The sequence below is a fragment of the Gavia stellata genome, chromosome 7 (genome assembly GCF_030936135.1).
Source record: "Gavia stellata isolate bGavSte3 chromosome 7, bGavSte3.hap2, whole genome shotgun sequence".
Classification (NCBI taxonomy): Eukaryota; Metazoa; Chordata; class Aves; order Gaviiformes; family Gaviidae; genus Gavia; species Gavia stellata.
Window position 1 is genome coordinate 39,979,725 of NC_082600.1, and position 17,220 is coordinate 39,996,944.

The 17,220-nt window shown below is 41.8% G+C and overlaps 1 protein-coding gene across 2 annotated transcripts in view; it reads left to right on the plus strand.

The window, feature by feature from the left end:
* Positions 1-1,515: 1,515 nt before the first annotated feature.
* The window catches only part of PCNX1 (pecanex 1), a 90,898-nt gene continuing 75,193 nt past the window's right edge, over positions 1,516-17,220 (plus strand). For both annotated transcript variants that reach the window (XM_059819908.1, XM_059819909.1), the window contains exons 1-3: positions 1,516-1,668; positions 9,706-9,914; positions 15,977-16,082. In XM_059819908.1, coding sequence (XP_059675891.1) covers positions 1,516-1,668; positions 9,706-9,914; positions 15,977-16,082 — 468 coding nt within the window. The remainder of the gene's footprint in view (positions 1,669-9,705; positions 9,915-15,976; positions 16,083-17,220) is intronic.

Consider the following 17,220-nt stretch of genomic DNA (forward strand, 5'->3'; position numbering starts at 1 on the left):
AAAATAGATCATCTACATCTGCTTTGAGTCAGTCACTTCTGTCTTCTGGTTTTCCAAGAATAGCCAAATGCTGCCATTGGTTTGCCGTCAGGGAGAAAAACATTGTGGAGACTGTGGCATTAACACAGCCTCTTGAAAACACCAGCCTGAATGCATGCTCATCATGAGTCACGGCTGAGTGCTCGGGTTATTTCATTCCTGCGATTCCTCTGCAGCAGAGACCCAGAAGGTGCTGTTCCCCTGCCTCGTACCTGCTGGAGTGGGACAGTAACTTGGTTTCAGGACAGAACCTATGTGGGATCCTTCTGCCACCACAGCGACAGTATCATATTGTGCCCTCAAAGCTGCTTTTTCCCAAATACGACTGGAGAGTCAGGCAATTTAATGAGGGAACCTCAGTGTTACTCATTCATAGGGTCTGAAGGAAGAGACCTGCTTGTTCCCCTGCTTCACAGCACTCTCAAAATTCTTTCCTTAATCCCTCCCTTTCTATCAGACGTGTGACTTTTGGGATGTGCTTTTCAAAGGGAAAAGCTTGAAAAGCTGGGACTTGAGAACTAGTGACCTTCTGTAAAAATAGGTGAATGTAGTAGCTGAGACTTAAATCTGTGAGAGACTCGTGGTGTACCCACGGCCTGCAGCGTTCTGTTCTCCTTTCTAATAAATCCAAGCGATTCTGGCTTTATACCTTGAAAGCAACAGCAAAATAAACCTCACAGTGGGGATAGGCATGGGTGGGTTTTGGTAAAATCGTGTATTGACAGTAAATGGAGGAACTCCAAAAACGGGGGAGTTTGTTATCTTGCTTTAATTTTGAAGAATTAAAGGGTACGACGGGACAATGTCCTCCTGCCCTGCCACAGGAAGAGGATACGGCATCTTGCCAGGAGCAAGGCCCTGAGAGAGGGGCAGGAAAAGCCCTTTGCAACGGTTGCGTCTCCCTCCATTTTCTAGGAGTATCCTGACATGGCATGAGCCCCGAGGGCCACCCTGGCCAGACCGCAGGCGTGAGCCCGCCTCGGTGACCGGGGACACATTCCCCCCCGGTACTCCGGGCGGACCCCGGCCTGCTGCCGCTTCGTAGGTGGGGTTTGGGCCCCAGATGGGGACTAGGGCCGGCAGCGCCAGCGCTCCCCCACCTCCGAGCCGGCCCGCGCCGCCCCGTCCTCCTCCGCGCCGCCAGAGGGCGCTGGCGGCGGCTCTGCCCGCCTCGGCGGAGGCGGGGCAGCAGGGAGGCGGCGCGCAGGCGCAGTAGCGGCCGCCCCCGCAGCGTTGTCCCTCCCCGGCGACAGAGCGCGGGGCGGGCGTCCCCTGCCGCAAGGGCTGCCGGTCTATCGGCGGCGCGGGGGCGGGCGGCCGGCCCGGGGCCCGGACATAAGATGGCGGCGGCGTTGCTGGGGAGGCGGCGGCGGCGGTTGCGGCCTTGCGGGCTGTCGCGGAGCGCGGGCGGCGCGCGACTCTGCCCGGGCTCGCAGGGCGGATAGAGCGGGGCCGGCTCGGCGGAGCGGGGCCGCCATGGGCTCCCAGGTGCTGCAGATCCTGCGCCAGGGCGTGTGGGCGGCGCTGAGCGGCGGCTGGTACCAGGACCCGCACCAGGGCGCTGGGGTCAACGCGCTGCACCTCTACCTGTGGCTCTTCTTGCTCGGCTTCCCCTTCACCCTCTACATGGTGAGCGCAGGCCGCCGCCGCGCCCAGGGGAACGGTGTCGGCCTGGGCCTCGGGGCGGGCGGGCCTTGCGGGGGGCCGCCCGCCTCAGCAGCGGCGGCGGGCGGAGGTGGGGGGGGGCGGGAAGGGCCGCGGGGCCGGGGCCATCGCACGCGCGCCCCCTGCCCGCGGCGCCGCCTGCGCGCTGCCGCTGCTGGGCTGCCCCGGGAAGGGGCGCCCCGGGGCCCGCCTGCCCGCCCGCGGCTTTCCCCTGCCGGCGCCCGCCGCTGTGAGCGGTCGAGGCGGCCCGGAATACGCCTGCGACTGCAGCGTTTCGGAAGCACTGACCTGTTACCGGGAAGGTGTGGGTGGGTGCTAGCGGGGCGCATCGGGCGCGGTAGCGCTTCAGTCGTTGGTGCTTCGCCTTCGTTTTTGTTTACTTTCCTTGAAAATTGGGCATAACTCTATTAGCTTCACCTGCAGATCTGCTGGTAGTCCAGGAGAAAGCCCAGGTTCTGTGGAAGCTGTCAGATCTAGCTAGTAGTTCTGGCTGGCAACTCTATCACTTTCTATTCTGACTTTTGAGACTGGGGGAGGCATGTGCTTCGGGGTCCTTAACCTAGAAGCTTATTGGGGCACAGTGTAGTGTATTGTGTGCTGGCTGGCAGTGCATTTGGACTGTGTGTTACTGACAAGAAGTTACTTCAGCTTTTTTGCTTGTGTACTTGGTTTGGGAGAATTCCTGTTGAATATATCTTTGTATCTGATGATTCAATCAAAGCTGTTAAAATACTAACCTTTAAACCTGGAAACTTTCTTGACATTTGGACTTGGAAACAAATACAGCAGAGGTATGATCAGTTATGAGAGAAGGTGGCAATTTCCTGTTGGCCAGTGCTTGTCTTTCTGTGTAAGTTGTGTGTAACTTACGAAATACTAATATTTCACTTCAGATTTCTCAGTAGAAAAGTGTGTTCATACTAGGTGTGTTGTGACCAGTTTTGAGCATATGAGATAGAATGTAATTTGCAAGTCTGCCAGGTCCAGGTGCTGTGACAACTTAAAGAAGAAACTGCCTTGTGAAAAAATGTGAGTTAGTGAATGAAACCTTGGAGGAAAAACTCTATGTGAGTGTACTTGCAGAGATTCAGAGCTCTGAGGTCAGGTGTTTGCTTTGTTAAAAAGCAATTTGTAAGATTGAAGTATGAGACACTCCATACTAAGAAATAGCTAATGTGGAAGAGGAGGTAACAGTCCTGTACGGTTAGTTTTTAATTCATATTGCCATGTCTTGGAAAAGGTAGCTCCAAGGCTTTTTGCTTGAAAACTTTAGACTGCTGGCAAGGAAACCACAGGCTGAGACAAACTGCTTTTAAAACCAAAGTTAATGTGACAACAGGTAGATAAAACTTTAAACTAAGCAGATCCTCTCTAAAAACTGTGAATCTGTATCTGTTTAGAGTTCCACCAGATATGGGAAGAGGAGAGTCCTTTTGGTCTCAAATGTAGCTTTTTTTTTTTTTCCCCCCCTGCTTTGTCAGAGTAGTCTATTTCATTAGTACTGCCTTGGTGAGAAAGCTGTTCATAAAGGTGTGGTGAGCTATATCCTGCATGCGCAGGAGACTTTTGAAGGGGGACTGATCTATATTGTACCTAGTCTTTTGACAACTGATAAATCTGGACCAGCATTTGAGTTTCCTGCTGCTCTTAAACTAGCAGTTAAGCTTCAGTTACCCATACTATGGGCTAAATGTCAGTGTTGCCTAAACTTTTTTTCTTTTCCTGTGCAGAGGGAAAAGATGGGCAAAAGCAAGCTGCTTTGGGTTTTGTTGAGGTCAGAAAAATTCTCTTGCTTCATAACTCTGGACAAGTTAAAGATGCAACAACAAGTGCCAACTTCCCTGAGAAATAAGTAGGGAGATTAGTCACAAGTTAAAGCAGATTGAATCATATTTGGCTGTTTTCCCTTTTTCCACCCTCTGCAGTTTAAGTGTTGTCTAGACATAAACTAAACAGGCAGAACTGTGATGGTCATCTTAGCTCTTTAGCATCTTTTAAGCTCTTTTTCAGAATAAAAAGCAGTAAATGTTGCATTTCTGTAGGACATACATAAATAAGCAGAACTTGCTTAAAAAGTCTTAGGTAATCGTAGTGTGAATTCTGAGTATGGCTCACTGGTGTGTAGGAGGGCGTTTCTAAGCTAGCTTCAAATGACTTGTTGCTGGCAGACAACCCTGTGTGTTTAAAAACCAAGGTATATAGAAAGACTTAGAATGCTGGCAGGTTTTATATTACTTATAAAATTTTCTCACATAAGGAATTCTGACATCATAGTGTTGCTTTGATATATTGGGGCAGCAATAACTGTAGTTATTCCTAAGTTGTTCTGTAGCAGTAAAGGCAAAAGAATTCCATAAGAACTTCGCTTGTAGCTAGCTCTCAAGGCTGAATGCATTTTACAGGAAGCTAATAACTTTTTTTCAAATGTTATTTAACCCCCAACAGGAATGAACATTTAATCTCTTTTGGATATGGTAATTTTATTATTATTACTTAAAGACTTAGTTTATTGCACCCAGTGTTGCTAATCTTTCGTCTGTGCACTCCTTCTGTTGATCCTGTATTTTCAGAATGGAATCTGAGAATGGTTGTGGTCAGCAGGTAATACCATAAATCCGTGTGTTTCTTTGCACGTGTATGCCAGTGCTGTTAGGGTTGATGGGTTTAATGCATGGTGCAAACTGACTGAAGAAATTCGCCGTAGAATTCAGCTAGCCTTTCTGCCTTGGTCCCTCATCTGCCTTCTGAGCTTAAACACATGAAGGTGAGGCCTGTACCCTGTGTGAAGGAGAGGAGACAAATGTATACAGAAATGTATCTATGTTACAGATCCAGATACTTCTCTTTTTCTCATGTGTATGTATACACTTAACCTACCCTTGTCAGAAGTGTGGCTAAAAGAGAAGTGTAGATAATGAAGGAATTGGGGTGTAGAGGAAGAGAGTCTGTATTGTTTGATTTGTGGCTTGGCAGCACGCATACAAAAATACTGCTTTCTAGACTAGTTAAATATATCCTGTTTGGATATTTGTATTCAGTACCAGACTCAACTGTGCCTGTTGATCTGCATATCTGTAGTAAGAGCTGATCCCTGTTTTTACTCTAATTCAAAACTCAAGTTGGAAGAAGAAAATATGCTACAATATGGGGGAACTGTACAGCTAGGTTGTAAAATATAGTGGTAGAGTTGGAAAAAATACCCTAAATGCAGAGGCCAATGTTATGCATCGGTGTTGCAAGGGGGAGGGGAGGAAAGGAGGCTGCCAAAGCGCTTCCCCTAGTCGGAATGCTGTTTCAGCCCCACCACGCGCGCAGGAGGGGGTGAAGTCTTGGCTCCAGCACTCGGGGAACTTTGCCAGTGACTGAAGAGGAGCCAGGACTGTACGTTGCTTGGGGTGATGGGCTCATATGTACCTACAGAACTTGTCTGTCAAAGTGAAGCTCGTTTAGACAACAGTTCACTTAATAGGCACTTGATTTCCTGACTTCTGTACATAGTTACAGAAGTAGGTCATATAAATGTAGCTTCATGTGGAAGTCTTTTTCCAGTGAAGTTTCTGAAGTAGGTGCTGTTTCTTAAACTAAGAATTTAAGTACTTGAAGTTGGATGTATGATGAGAATCCCTGGTGTCCCACATTGCTGTAAGCCACATTTAGTTTTTTGGCTACTCAAGTTTCATTTGTACGCCTTGAGGTTTCAGTCAAAGATTAAGTAACTTGTAACTGAATATGCTTCCTGATAACAGCAGTTCTTTAGGGCTCTGGCTGTTCATAAACAAAAAATGGTGACAAAACAACATCTGTTGTTTCTTGATCTTTCCTCTTCCCTAGTATGAATGTTTCTATAAAATACTGGCCTCAAAATGCTTGAACTTGAGAGCGCTTTACACGACAACTGTTACTGCTTAATAAACGTTTGATTGATATCATTTTTACGTAAGGACTTGCAATCTGATTTGGATTGGGAGACTTTCCTATGAATGTTCTCAACAGGTAACACCTACACATCTCTTTTTGAAAAGAATCTGGAAACTCCATTGCATCTGTAGTGTCTAGCTAAAGCTAGATGTGGTTAGGTAAGATCCATATAGTCTTTGTTTCTTCATAAGTATGCAGCACAGCCTGTGATCAATGAAATTCCCTCTCGTTCCTGGCACTTATGTATTTGAAACATGACCTTTTGTAGTTCAAATGGGAATATTTTAGTCCTGTAACTGGTGGTCTGAGGTTTCTTTTCTGTTCTAGGTTGACCACTGGAATCTAGGAGTGCTTAAAGCTTTTTCTACTCACTCTTTCACAAAAGGTGTGCTGTGATACAACTGAGCTGACCTAACAGCCAGGAGCTTCCAGAACGGACAGTCACACTCCTCCACTGTGCATTCCTGCATCTTACCTTTGTCCACATGTATAGTATGGTTTTCATTAGTTGTCTTGAAAGGTTTAAATTTGGAAAGTCACTCCTGAGGGAAAGGTCGTAGAAAACCAGTGTCTTTCCCCTCCCTCTCAATCTTTGAGAGTACTACTTAACTTCCCTTTAAGATTTAGGGAAATACTTTCAGCTAGGAGTTGATCTAATGATTGGATTTGTTCAGCCATGAGATGACTGAAGTTTTCAACAGAATGTAATTAAAGCAGGCAGCTTTTGTATGGTCATGTCTAGCTATTTCTCCTTTCCTACAAGAGCTTCAGTTGTGACTACTGCTATGCAGTGTATGTTTTCCTTTTGGTGCTACTGGAAGTGACTAGAGATGTGCAGTGAAATGGGATGTTCTCTGAAATGCTGTTGCAGCTACAGACTTGTAGCCAGCTGGTGTCTGCTAACAAGCTCTAACCTGAGGTTTTTAGTCTGTTGTGCCCAATAAAAATGCTTTAGTACTTGTGAAAAGAACTGAAATGAGATGTAGCTGCAATTTCGTAGAACTTAGATTTGTATTCCAGTCTTGAAGATGGTATTGTATAGGATGCTCAGTTATGCTCGTGAGAGACCTGTCTCTCCTCAAATGTGATAAAATGTCAAGCACAGTTTAAAATACTAATCTCACCTTAATTTGCCTTGGCTTGTGGAGAGAAGACCCCAAATGGAAGTTGAATGCTTCTAAGTTTTTGGCAAAGAAAAATAGAGAAGGCACCAGTGTTTTAGGTTAGGCTGCAGTACTCTTCCTCTTGAGGCTGGAATGCAGATGAGTTGCTGGTACCATGGGTAGCACTGCTGTACTACAGCATGAGACTTCATATAAAGCACGATCAGATAGCAGAGTATGCCAGACATGCTAAAATTTCTTCTGTTTCCAGAGTATATACCCTATCCAGAGAGGAGTAACTACTAATGAATACGAAGAATGAAAAGTAGTGAGTTAACTTACCTTATTTTTAGCTTTCTGTAATCCTGTGGAAACAGGATGTGAGCAAAAAGCACCCTTGAATTTTTTTATTGGGTTTGCTGCAAGTTACATGAGGTGTTTTGCCTTTTCTCCCACTTGTTCTCTAAACTTTCCTTTTGCGTTCTGCAAGATAAACTGGGTACACTTTGTGACCCCACTGCTGGTGGAGGGGAGTAATTGAAGAGCTCTCCAGGTAGTCTATAAAAGACATACCTTTACTTTTCTAACTCTAGCTTTTGTCATCTGCTGTTAGACTGACTCTTCTGGTATAATGGCTTCTGAACACCAGGTACTTGTAAAGGAGAGGATAGTTGAAGTTGTGTTTGTGATTGGGTAGCAGAGTGCTTAGCAGGTACAGGAAGCTCATACGTTTTTCCAAAGTTAACAGGTTCACTCTTGCCAGCAGGGAGCTAGCTGCCTCTGAAGTTCTTGGAAGCAGAAGCACAGAGTTTCTTGAGGAAACCCTTGTAGCATTGCTTCAGGGGTTGTATGGATGCCATTAGCGTCATTGTGGCTCCTGGTTGCTTACGATGCTGTTTTAAAATAGCTTTGTTTCCTCTTTCTCCTCCTGAGGTGGTGCTTGTTAAGTGAATCTCCCTATCCGTTAGGGTCTTGTCCAGCTCAGCATGCAAAATCTAAGTTAGCATACCTCAGCTTAGTTTGCCCATCCTACTTCGAATGTTATATTAGGTGTTGGCTTAACTCGTTTTGGAGAAAAAGGAAGGTTAAACTTGATCTCTTTAAGAAAAGAATCCTAATAAGTAACCTGCCTCCTGATTGACTCCAGACTCAATTATTTATACTTATTTGGCTTTAGAAATGTTATATTGATTATTTGTTTTTGCTTACTGCCAGAAAGTGAGCAGCCAGGTTAAGGATTGGTTTTGTTCTGAAGCCAACAGTCAATACAATATTTAGAAATGTTTATTCTTTTGTCCCGTTTATTGGTGCAATATTTTGTATTTGGAGATCTTTTCAAACAGTGTTTTTGCGAAACTCGTGGCTTAAATTGTGTGATGAGCACTGTCAGTTCTTCTAGCACTAATAAGCTCTTGAATATGTAGAAATATTGATGTTGTAATCAGATCTCTTTTAAATGACTAAAACTTGCTTTATGTGCAGAATAGAGAGGGCTCTCTGTCTTATTCTCCAGTCATGTTCCTTTTCTGATTCTGCTAGATGTGCATGGGGCTTTGATCACCATACTTTTCCCTTGCAGTGGTCTGCATAGGGAGGGAGACTACGTGTACGAAACAAGCTGGAATTCTGCTTAGGCTAGGAGGTCTAAGAAGAGTGTTAATCTGTTGTTCTGATCTACTAAATTAATGTTCGTGCTGGGTAACAAATGCTGTTTCATTCTGGTTGTTGTATGTCTGTGTGTGTGAATACATATTTATGGTTGTTAGAATTTTATATCAAACTACACCATCAGTGAGGTAAAGGATAGTGATGCAGCAAAATATCTGAGAACACAGACTCTTGTTGCTTTTGAAAGGAAAGTGGTCTATTTGTGGATGAAGACTAAGAGTTAATCTCATTTTCTTTAGTGACTGCCTAGGGAAATGGCAAAATTACAAATATGACTGAAAGGTAAATTAGAAAGGTGAAAGCCTTGAAGTGAAATCTGAAGTTTAACTAGTACTCTGAACACTTCTTTTAAATAGCTGTTAGGCTGCACTTAATATCTGTTGCTGAAGTGAGTGATCTGTAAAAAAACTTACAGGCCTCAGTAAAAGTTGCATGAGAAGTTGTAACTCTGAGTGGAGTTTCAAAGTTGAATTCAGGACTGAGGTTTTTTCATGTAGCTTCTGGCCACCTTTGACACAGCTGAAAAATTCTCTTCAGGATATCTGCGTTGGCTGCCTTTGCATGGGCATGTAATGGTCTAGCACAAAACTTTTGCAGCATGTGGTCTTGTGGGTTATTGTGGACTACTGCTCAAATGTGTGAGCCGCAAATGTAAACAGCCTTTTTGTTGTATGCAGGTAGGGAGAAGTTTGGCTTTTGTGACTGATCAGTATCTTGTCATGCAAGAGTAGCTGTTGGAAGCTGACAAGCTAAGTACAAACACCTATGTTGGGTAGTTGAACAGGTTTTTTCCCATCCACCATGCTGTCAAACTCGCATCAGTTTTTCCAAAATGGACTTGGTGCTGTGTACTAGCCCTGAAATAAGGTCATACCCTGTGCTTGTTTTAGTTTTCAAGTTGCTTAAAATCTTCCCATCTTTTTTTATTTCTAACAACTAATAAAAAATATTGTGTGTGACGCAAAAAAATCATGCTAGCTTTAGGTTTCCTAGTCTAGGTCTTATATTCCAGTAGCCTGGAAAAAGAGAACAAGAGTTGAATTGGTTCTCAGGCTCCAATGATAGGTCTACTTAGCATGCTGCTGTGGTGCTTTGGTATCTTATAGTCTAACTGTTCCTTTTTTCTATGTTGCTAGACTTCTAACAATCTCCACACAAAGTTTGACTGTAGGGGGTGTGTGTTTAAACCTTCATTTTCAGTATGATCAATATTTTCTGTATGAAAGAAACTGTTATAGTCTAGATAGCTTTATGTATTATTATGGACATTTAACCTTGTGTTCATAAACTCTTTCTTACTCTCTTTTGAAAGGCCCTTCCTTCTTCCATGATGATAGTAGCTGTCTACTGCCCGGTGATAGCAGCTCTCTTTATCGTTTTGAAGATGGTGAATTACCGTTTGCACAGGGCACTGGATGAGGGAGAAATTGTGGAGAGGAATGCCAGTGAGCATATGGACAGAGGTGCAAAACCAGAACAAAGCAATGTTTCAGCCAAGAGGAAAGACAGCAATGGGCCCAGGTAAGGTGTCTGCTGATGTTTGTGTACTGCTTCAAATGATAAACAACCCTGTCTTTGCCAGATGTGTAACTGGAATGGTGGTTGAAATAAACACTGAGGAATATAGATGCAGACCTTTGTAGTTCTGAAAGACTGCTTAAGTCTTGTCTTTAAAAGCAGACTTATTTATGTATTAGGTTTGAAATGATGGATTCATGTTAATTTCCTGGTTCCTTCTCCAAAGGAGTTCTAGAACAATGTTGAAAATGCTGGAAGCACTGAAACAATAGCATGGAAAATGTGTGCTGATTAGGTCACTAAATATTTAATGAACACAACCGGTACAAGTAATCTTATTTCAGCAGTAGACTTAGTTTTAAAAATCTAGCTGTCAAAGACCACATATTACATGCAAAGTCTTTTATCACTAAAAGGAATGCCTGATTGGGTTTCAATTTGCTTAGTTTTGCAAAAGCAGGAGTCAGATACAATGCTTTACTCCAGTCATAGTCTTACTTCAGGAGAACACCCTCCTGTGAATTTGGAAATTCTGTAATTGTTCAGCTCAGTAATAAAGATGATGATTCTGAAGTACTGTCAATAGGAGGTGATTCCTTTCCACAGATCTTCTTTGCTGTTGCCAGCATAAAACAGCCCAGAGGTTTTCTTCCTCTGACCAGACTATTTGGAGAAAGAAGAGCAAAAGATGACTCATCAACAAGGCCAGCCTAACCAGACTGATCAGACTGTGGATGTGTTACGAGCTCTATTATCAAAGCCTCTGCCTGGCTCCAGAGGATTGAGGTCATCTTAAGAGTTAGACTGCATGAAATAAATCAACCTTGAATTATTAGCTTTTAAAGAAGACCTTTCTCTTGTCTGTGACTTTCTGGTACTAGTAGCCATGAATAGTTTTCGAAGTGAGGCAATTAGTATGCTGTCCTGACTCTTAGAAGGCTGTGTGTGTCTCATTAAAAAAACCCCAGCCCTGAAACTTTTACATGGAGACATATGCTCTAAGCAAATGTAGTTGAAAGAAGCCTGTTAAGTCTGTTTATCAGGATGCTTAAAGAAAGGACATGTTCAAGTGATGCTCTTTAAAATGCTTAGCCTAGAAGTAAAAGGACTTCACTGTGTATATGGGGTAGCTTCTCATGAGATGGGGCTTAAGTTCTTCTGTATCTGCTCTCAGCTCAGGTATTGTTAGCAAAACCAGTGTCTTTAGATTCCTTTAAAGTCGATATACAGTACTTGTATCAGTCTTTTATAACCTGACCCTTTTTCCATGTTGTGTTTGGTAACTGAACCTGCTGATTTTCATTGTGACTCCATTTAGATCACTGTGTAACTTAATAAAACTGTATTGAGCTATTTTGGCAGAATGCTTGCCTAAATGTATATTAATGCTTATTCTGCGTAATAAAATTCATGAAAGTAAACTAATGGTCTGTTCTGTTTCAATGCAGCCTTGCTAATGCATGTTTTAGCTGTGATCCTTAGATGTTTTGCTCTTTTTTTTCCAAGCCATGTAGCTTTTGCTTCCAAAACAGTAGCCAAGACTTGGCAAGGGACTTCTTTCTACTAGTAATGTGAATTACTTCTGGATGTTTCAGAAGTTCTGTTTTGTCTAAGGAGCAGTTGACTTGGGACAAGTTACTACCTTAGAAGCATTTGCGAGCTCAGAAGTAGAGGTTAGTTTGATGCTGTGTGTCCTGCTTGCCAACTAAAGTTTCATTAACTTTATATGATCCTTGTTCCCACTTTCAGGTCTCTTAACTAGAACTGGGAACAAGGTCAATGCAGAAATTACGGAGTTACTTTTTGGTAAGTGGGATGTACAGTATATACTAATCTTTGCCTGGAAGCTTACAAGAACTCTGGGATAACATTCAAACCAGTAGAGTGGATGTAGAGTGAGTGTTTAATATTGAGCTGTCACCTTCTTAGTAAGTTATATTGGAACACTAATTTAAAAAAAACTGTCTTGGAAGAAAATGTGTATGTAGGGTTTTCTTTTTTTTAAAACTCTGCTTCCGTAGCATAAGATGGATATAAGGGAGATCTGAGCAGACGTACCACTTTAAGTATTTGCATAATCAGAATATTAGTTTTGATAGCTTAGGCTACAGTATGTTATACCAAATAAATATATATAGTATAGTGTGCAAAGCTGTCCTAGAGTTTTCACCCCGCCACACGCACCTTCCTTGAGACCACTTTAGATACGAATAATAGTATTTTTGAAGGATTAAGCAATAGTACGGTTTCTGTTCAAAAGTTATGTTCAGGATTCTGTTTAGCTTCTAAGTACTGCTGTTCTCTGCAGATAAACATCTTCAGAAATAAAGTGGTGCTTTCAGGTATCTGACAAAAACTATGTGCTGTCATTTGTAGGTTTACATGAACTGCTCATTTATCTTTGGTTCACATTGGTTTGTGAATAGGATCAAACTCTGAGGGTTTTTAATTTTTTCATAGAACTTTGGCATGCTTAAGCAAAGAGCAACTTACTGTTCCCTAAGAAATGCCTTGTTTGTTTTTTCCTCATCTTTATGAAGCTGAAACTCTTCAGTTAGTATTTTTGAAAGAAGCTAGTCTTAATTTAGAGGTAGGAATGTGAGTTGAGTTCTTCTGTAGCTTCTAGTGCATTTGCTGCTTTCATACTTAAGGAGGTGGTGTTAGTAATGCTTTTGTGAGATTTCATGAAAACAAATAATGGGGATAGAGGCTCCTAATTTCGCATAAAAGGTAGAAGGAACAGTGCAAATGTAATCTTTGTTGGGTATCAGTGGACCCACATAGATAACTCAAAACACTTAAATCGGTCGTGCTTTTGGGGGTATGAATATGGCTTCTTTCTTGTGTTGGTGGCTACTATGGTTCAAAGACACATAAAGCGTTAAGCTGGTGACACTGCTGTCCCCACTCTCCGTCAGCTTGGGGGAGCTGTAATCATGATGCTACATTAATTTCCCGAGTACTTCTACAAAATAAAACTGACAGCTGGAGAATGTTGCATCTTTGAGTTATGTACTGTCAGCTTAAACAAGTATGAGCAAGGGAAATGGAAATGGGAAAAAAGATCTCTGCAACTCTTGCCCTACCTTGGCTATTTCTTCTCCTTGCAGTTTTCTGTGGCTGGCAGACCTGTTCTTGAGCTTGGAGTTGTTTTTGCCTTTTTGATTCTATAATTAGTGATTCAAGCTTTAAAGAAAATGTCTCTTAATACTTGAAACTGTCATGGTCTAGCATTTGCAGTACAGGCTGTCGTCCTTATGTGTTTTGAGAGCAGCCTCCTGACTAGTTATCCTGCTGTTTTAGTTGGAATTTAAGGACAGAAGAAGGCGTTCAAAAGAAAAGAATAAAACTGTTCCTCTGCTTTGTCCTGAAATCAAAATTGCTCATTCCAAATTCTTTCTGGAAGTTCTAGTCCGAATATCAGATTTCTTCAGTCAATCAGCCTAAGTCAGGTTTTAAACTTCTGAGTTCATATAGACTTATATCCTCTTCAGACTTTCGGTTAGTCTCTGACACACTAATGCAATATAGCAGCAGATAGTAATTTTAGATAGGACAGTTACTAATACTTAGAAATACTAGTTTTAATTTGTTTTGTGCAGTCTTTGAATGCCTCTGTACAGCAATCTCCATTGCAGGTATCTGGACATAATTTATTCAGTCTTCTCAATTTGTGTGGTAACTTCATTTTTGTTTTTTGCTGGCAAACTGAAAAGCATAGTGCTTGCTCTAAGGTATGAAGTCAGCAAACTGTAAGAAACTGATTGTAGAACATAATAGCAGAAAGGAATGGCCACAACACTAGCAGAAAATAGCTCCTAAAGGATTCTACATGCCTTTGTAGTCCAGATCCTTACATATACAATGATTAATCCTAGAAATCCGTACTTCCTGCTTGTTCCTGCAGACTTTATTTATTGTTGTTTGTTACTAGCTGTTGTTAATCCATTAGTTTGTGTGTGCTGTCACAGAATATAGCAGCTGTGAGTAGAGTGATGGGGGTGGGTTGTATTGTTGCTTATGCTGATATCTGTTGGTTCACTTTTAGACAAAATCACCTCCTTCTCCCACCCTGGCTAACTACCTGGTTCTATGCATGACAGCTTATTCACATAGACTTATTTTTCTGCTTCATAGGACATCTTTTAATCATATGCAGTGTTTCTGAACAAATTATTCAAACAGGAAAGGACTTAAATTTTTTGTGAAAGGTGTTCTTTGTTATCTTCAGTTGTCATCATAATGTATGCTGAACTTAAACATTAAGTGAGAATTTTTCAGTTTAGTCTTTAACTTCATGTTATGTCCTTGTGTGTTCTTAAAATGCTTACATAAGGAATACTTTGTTTGGCTAAAGCTGGTGGAAATTACTGAAGCTGAATTCTGTATATCTTTTTTTTTTTTTTTTTTTTCCTTACCTAGTTCTGCCTTAGCAGAATTGATAATATCAGGTCAGAGAAGGCTCTGTAAACAGCCATCCATAAGAGCATGCTTATGTCTCGCTGCTGACCTGTACCAAAATGGTAGCTTTTCCCTTCTTTCTTCAATTTGCTAGAGTCGGCCTGTAATTGTTCTGCTAACTGATGGCTGGTTGTCTCTTAAATTACCTTACTTTTGTTGAAGTAATATAGTCCTAACTTCAAACTGTCTTTTTTGGCATCTCTTTGGTTGTACGAAGGTTCAGGTGCCTCTTGTACGATCTGGAATGGTTCCCAAGGTTGTACCTTTACACCTCTCTAAGATGACAACAGCTTGAAATGTCATGTTGCAGAATGAGTGATGTTTTAGGTCCTTTAGTCTACAGATAGTTTGTTTATAATAGCCTGGACCGATGTCCATGTATTACAAAAATTACTACGTGTTGGTCTTACTGCACGAAACTCTTCTATGAGACTAGCTGTCTATTAAGTAAGTCCTTTAGTGCTTCTGTCCATTTCTGTCCCCTTCTCCAGAGGGGCTTCATGTTTAGTTTCTTTAGTCCAGTTGGAGAAGAGTTGTGCATACGCTCTTTCTCCAGCAAAATGTTGAAGTGGACTTGCCACAGCTCTGAATCATTGATTTTTTGAGAGGTAGTTGTTTATCTTTGGGAAGGAGCAGAGACCATCAGTGTCAAATCACGCTGCAGTTACTTCTGTTCAAAAGTCTCCTGGATCAAGATGGTTGAAGAGAACTGTGTTGGGATAGGGAAAAGGATGCCTCAACTTCTCCCTCTTAGCAATTAACAAACAGTGCTAGTTTGGATCCCTGAGTTGTAGTCCCCAACGTATTTCACACCCCGTTGTCCTGATGGACGGGTCCAACTAGCTTTTGTTTCATAAATATCTGCCTTTGCCAAGCTGAATTATGTTGAATTACAGTTTGGTGATGTTGATCTAGAAAATACTTTCAAACCAATAGTTACTAATCCTGAAAGGGTGAAATCGCTAGGACATAATAATATATATATTAAACCTCAAAATATTTCTTTGTAGGGCCTGTAAATTATGTGAAGGGAAGTTGTTTTGTGGTAGAAAGAAGTGGTTTGCATCCCTAGGAGAAATACCATGTCCCTCTATGTCTCTGCCTTTCTAATAACTTTTACTGATAGTGTGTGGCTTTCTGGGTTTAACCCATCCTTACTTTTGCTCCTAGGTCCAGTCTAAGGAAAAGATCTAGAGTCCTTTCCCTGCTCTTTGAAGGAGTTCTATTTAATACTTTCTGTTGATTGATTTCTGGGTATTATAGTTGGACAGATGATCCGAAAGTTACATGTGTGTACATATAGACAGAATTTCATATGTCAGCATTTCAAAATGCCTTGTAGCTCCTAAGTCTTAACTTTTTGTGTTGGCTGGTGACCGTGGACTTGACAACGCAGCAGTTTCTGTGACAGTATATAGGGTGCTCCAGCTCTGAGCTTCCTGTGTCAAATGGGCAGTGTTCATCTGAGATACTGGGATACATTTGAGCCCCTGATATTTGAAAAGGGAAGAAGTGTTCTGAATCTGCACTCAGTGTAGACAGACAAACTTCTATTTAACTGGTAGATTAATGTTCTTTTTTTTTTTCTTTCATGTTTCCCTCAGTGACCCTGGTGGAGGGATTGAGATGTCAGAGTTCATACGAGAAGCAACTCCTCCTGTTGGCTGTAGTTCACGCAATTCTTATGCTGGGGTAGATCCAAACAACCAGGTAAGAATTAAAGCTACTGCAGCTGTTGCTTTAGTACTGCTGGCTTTGCAATCTGTAGAGTAATTTTTGCTGATTTTTTTTTCTTATTATTTTATAGGATAAACAACTTAACTTTCTGTATTTCTTAACTGCTTTATTAGGGTGGCATTGCAGTCCCCAAGCTGCGTAGCTCTTGCTCATCTCATCTTGTGGTCATTTTAGGAATGGATGTATTTTATAAGCAACCTACTGTCCCATCAGAAAGTATTCCCTTTTGCTCAGTTAGCGTTCTTCTGATTTAGTAAATCAAAATGGCTCAGAGCATGGTTAGATAAGTACCAAGACCCACTGTGGTGGGCTTCCCTCTTCCTTTTGGTATCAGTGAGCCATTAGATATCTGAAGTTGTAACTTCATCCTTATGTTCTAACTTTTGTTTTCCTCCCTTACTTTTGTTTGATCTGTTATTTAGGTACTTAATTGGCAAACTTCAGTTGTGCTGAATTTGAGGAGACTTCTGTTAAGTCTTCTTAGAACGTATCCACTGCTGATTATCTCTTGCAATGGCTTTCTGAAAGTTATTATTCCTGACAGTTCAGACTCTGCTGTCAAAAATGTTAATTTGCTGAAGTACGAAGCAAGGTAACCTGGTAGACATGGAAAGACTAAAACTGTTTATTTTTGGATGACCTCTGCGAAACCTTTACTATTTTGACACTTCAACAGGAGTGGGAAGAAAGCAATAAATAGGGACTGCTGCACACCAAATGGAAGTGCTGAAGAACTTGGCTTTATTAGATTTTAATGCAACTTCATTATGCTCTAGTTGCCTTGGGGAAGTTGTTCTGTTTCCTTATGTCTGCTAGATTTATGCATTCAACTTCCATAGCGCTGCATGTGCTGTTTCTTCTATGTGGCTTGTGACATTTAGCTGGTCGTGCCATGCATCTTTTACCAACTCTTCATGAGGACAAGTAGATTCACTGGCCAGACTGTAAGGTTGATGTTGGCAATGAGCAATCATATTAAAGATACTGAAGCTATTTTTGAATGACATGGAAATTCTTGGTGTGTACAATATCAAGTCCTTCTAACTTGCTCTCTGAGCAAGCAGTATGTAATGTAGTGCAGTGTTATGCTAATGTTGGTGTTTTATCTGAA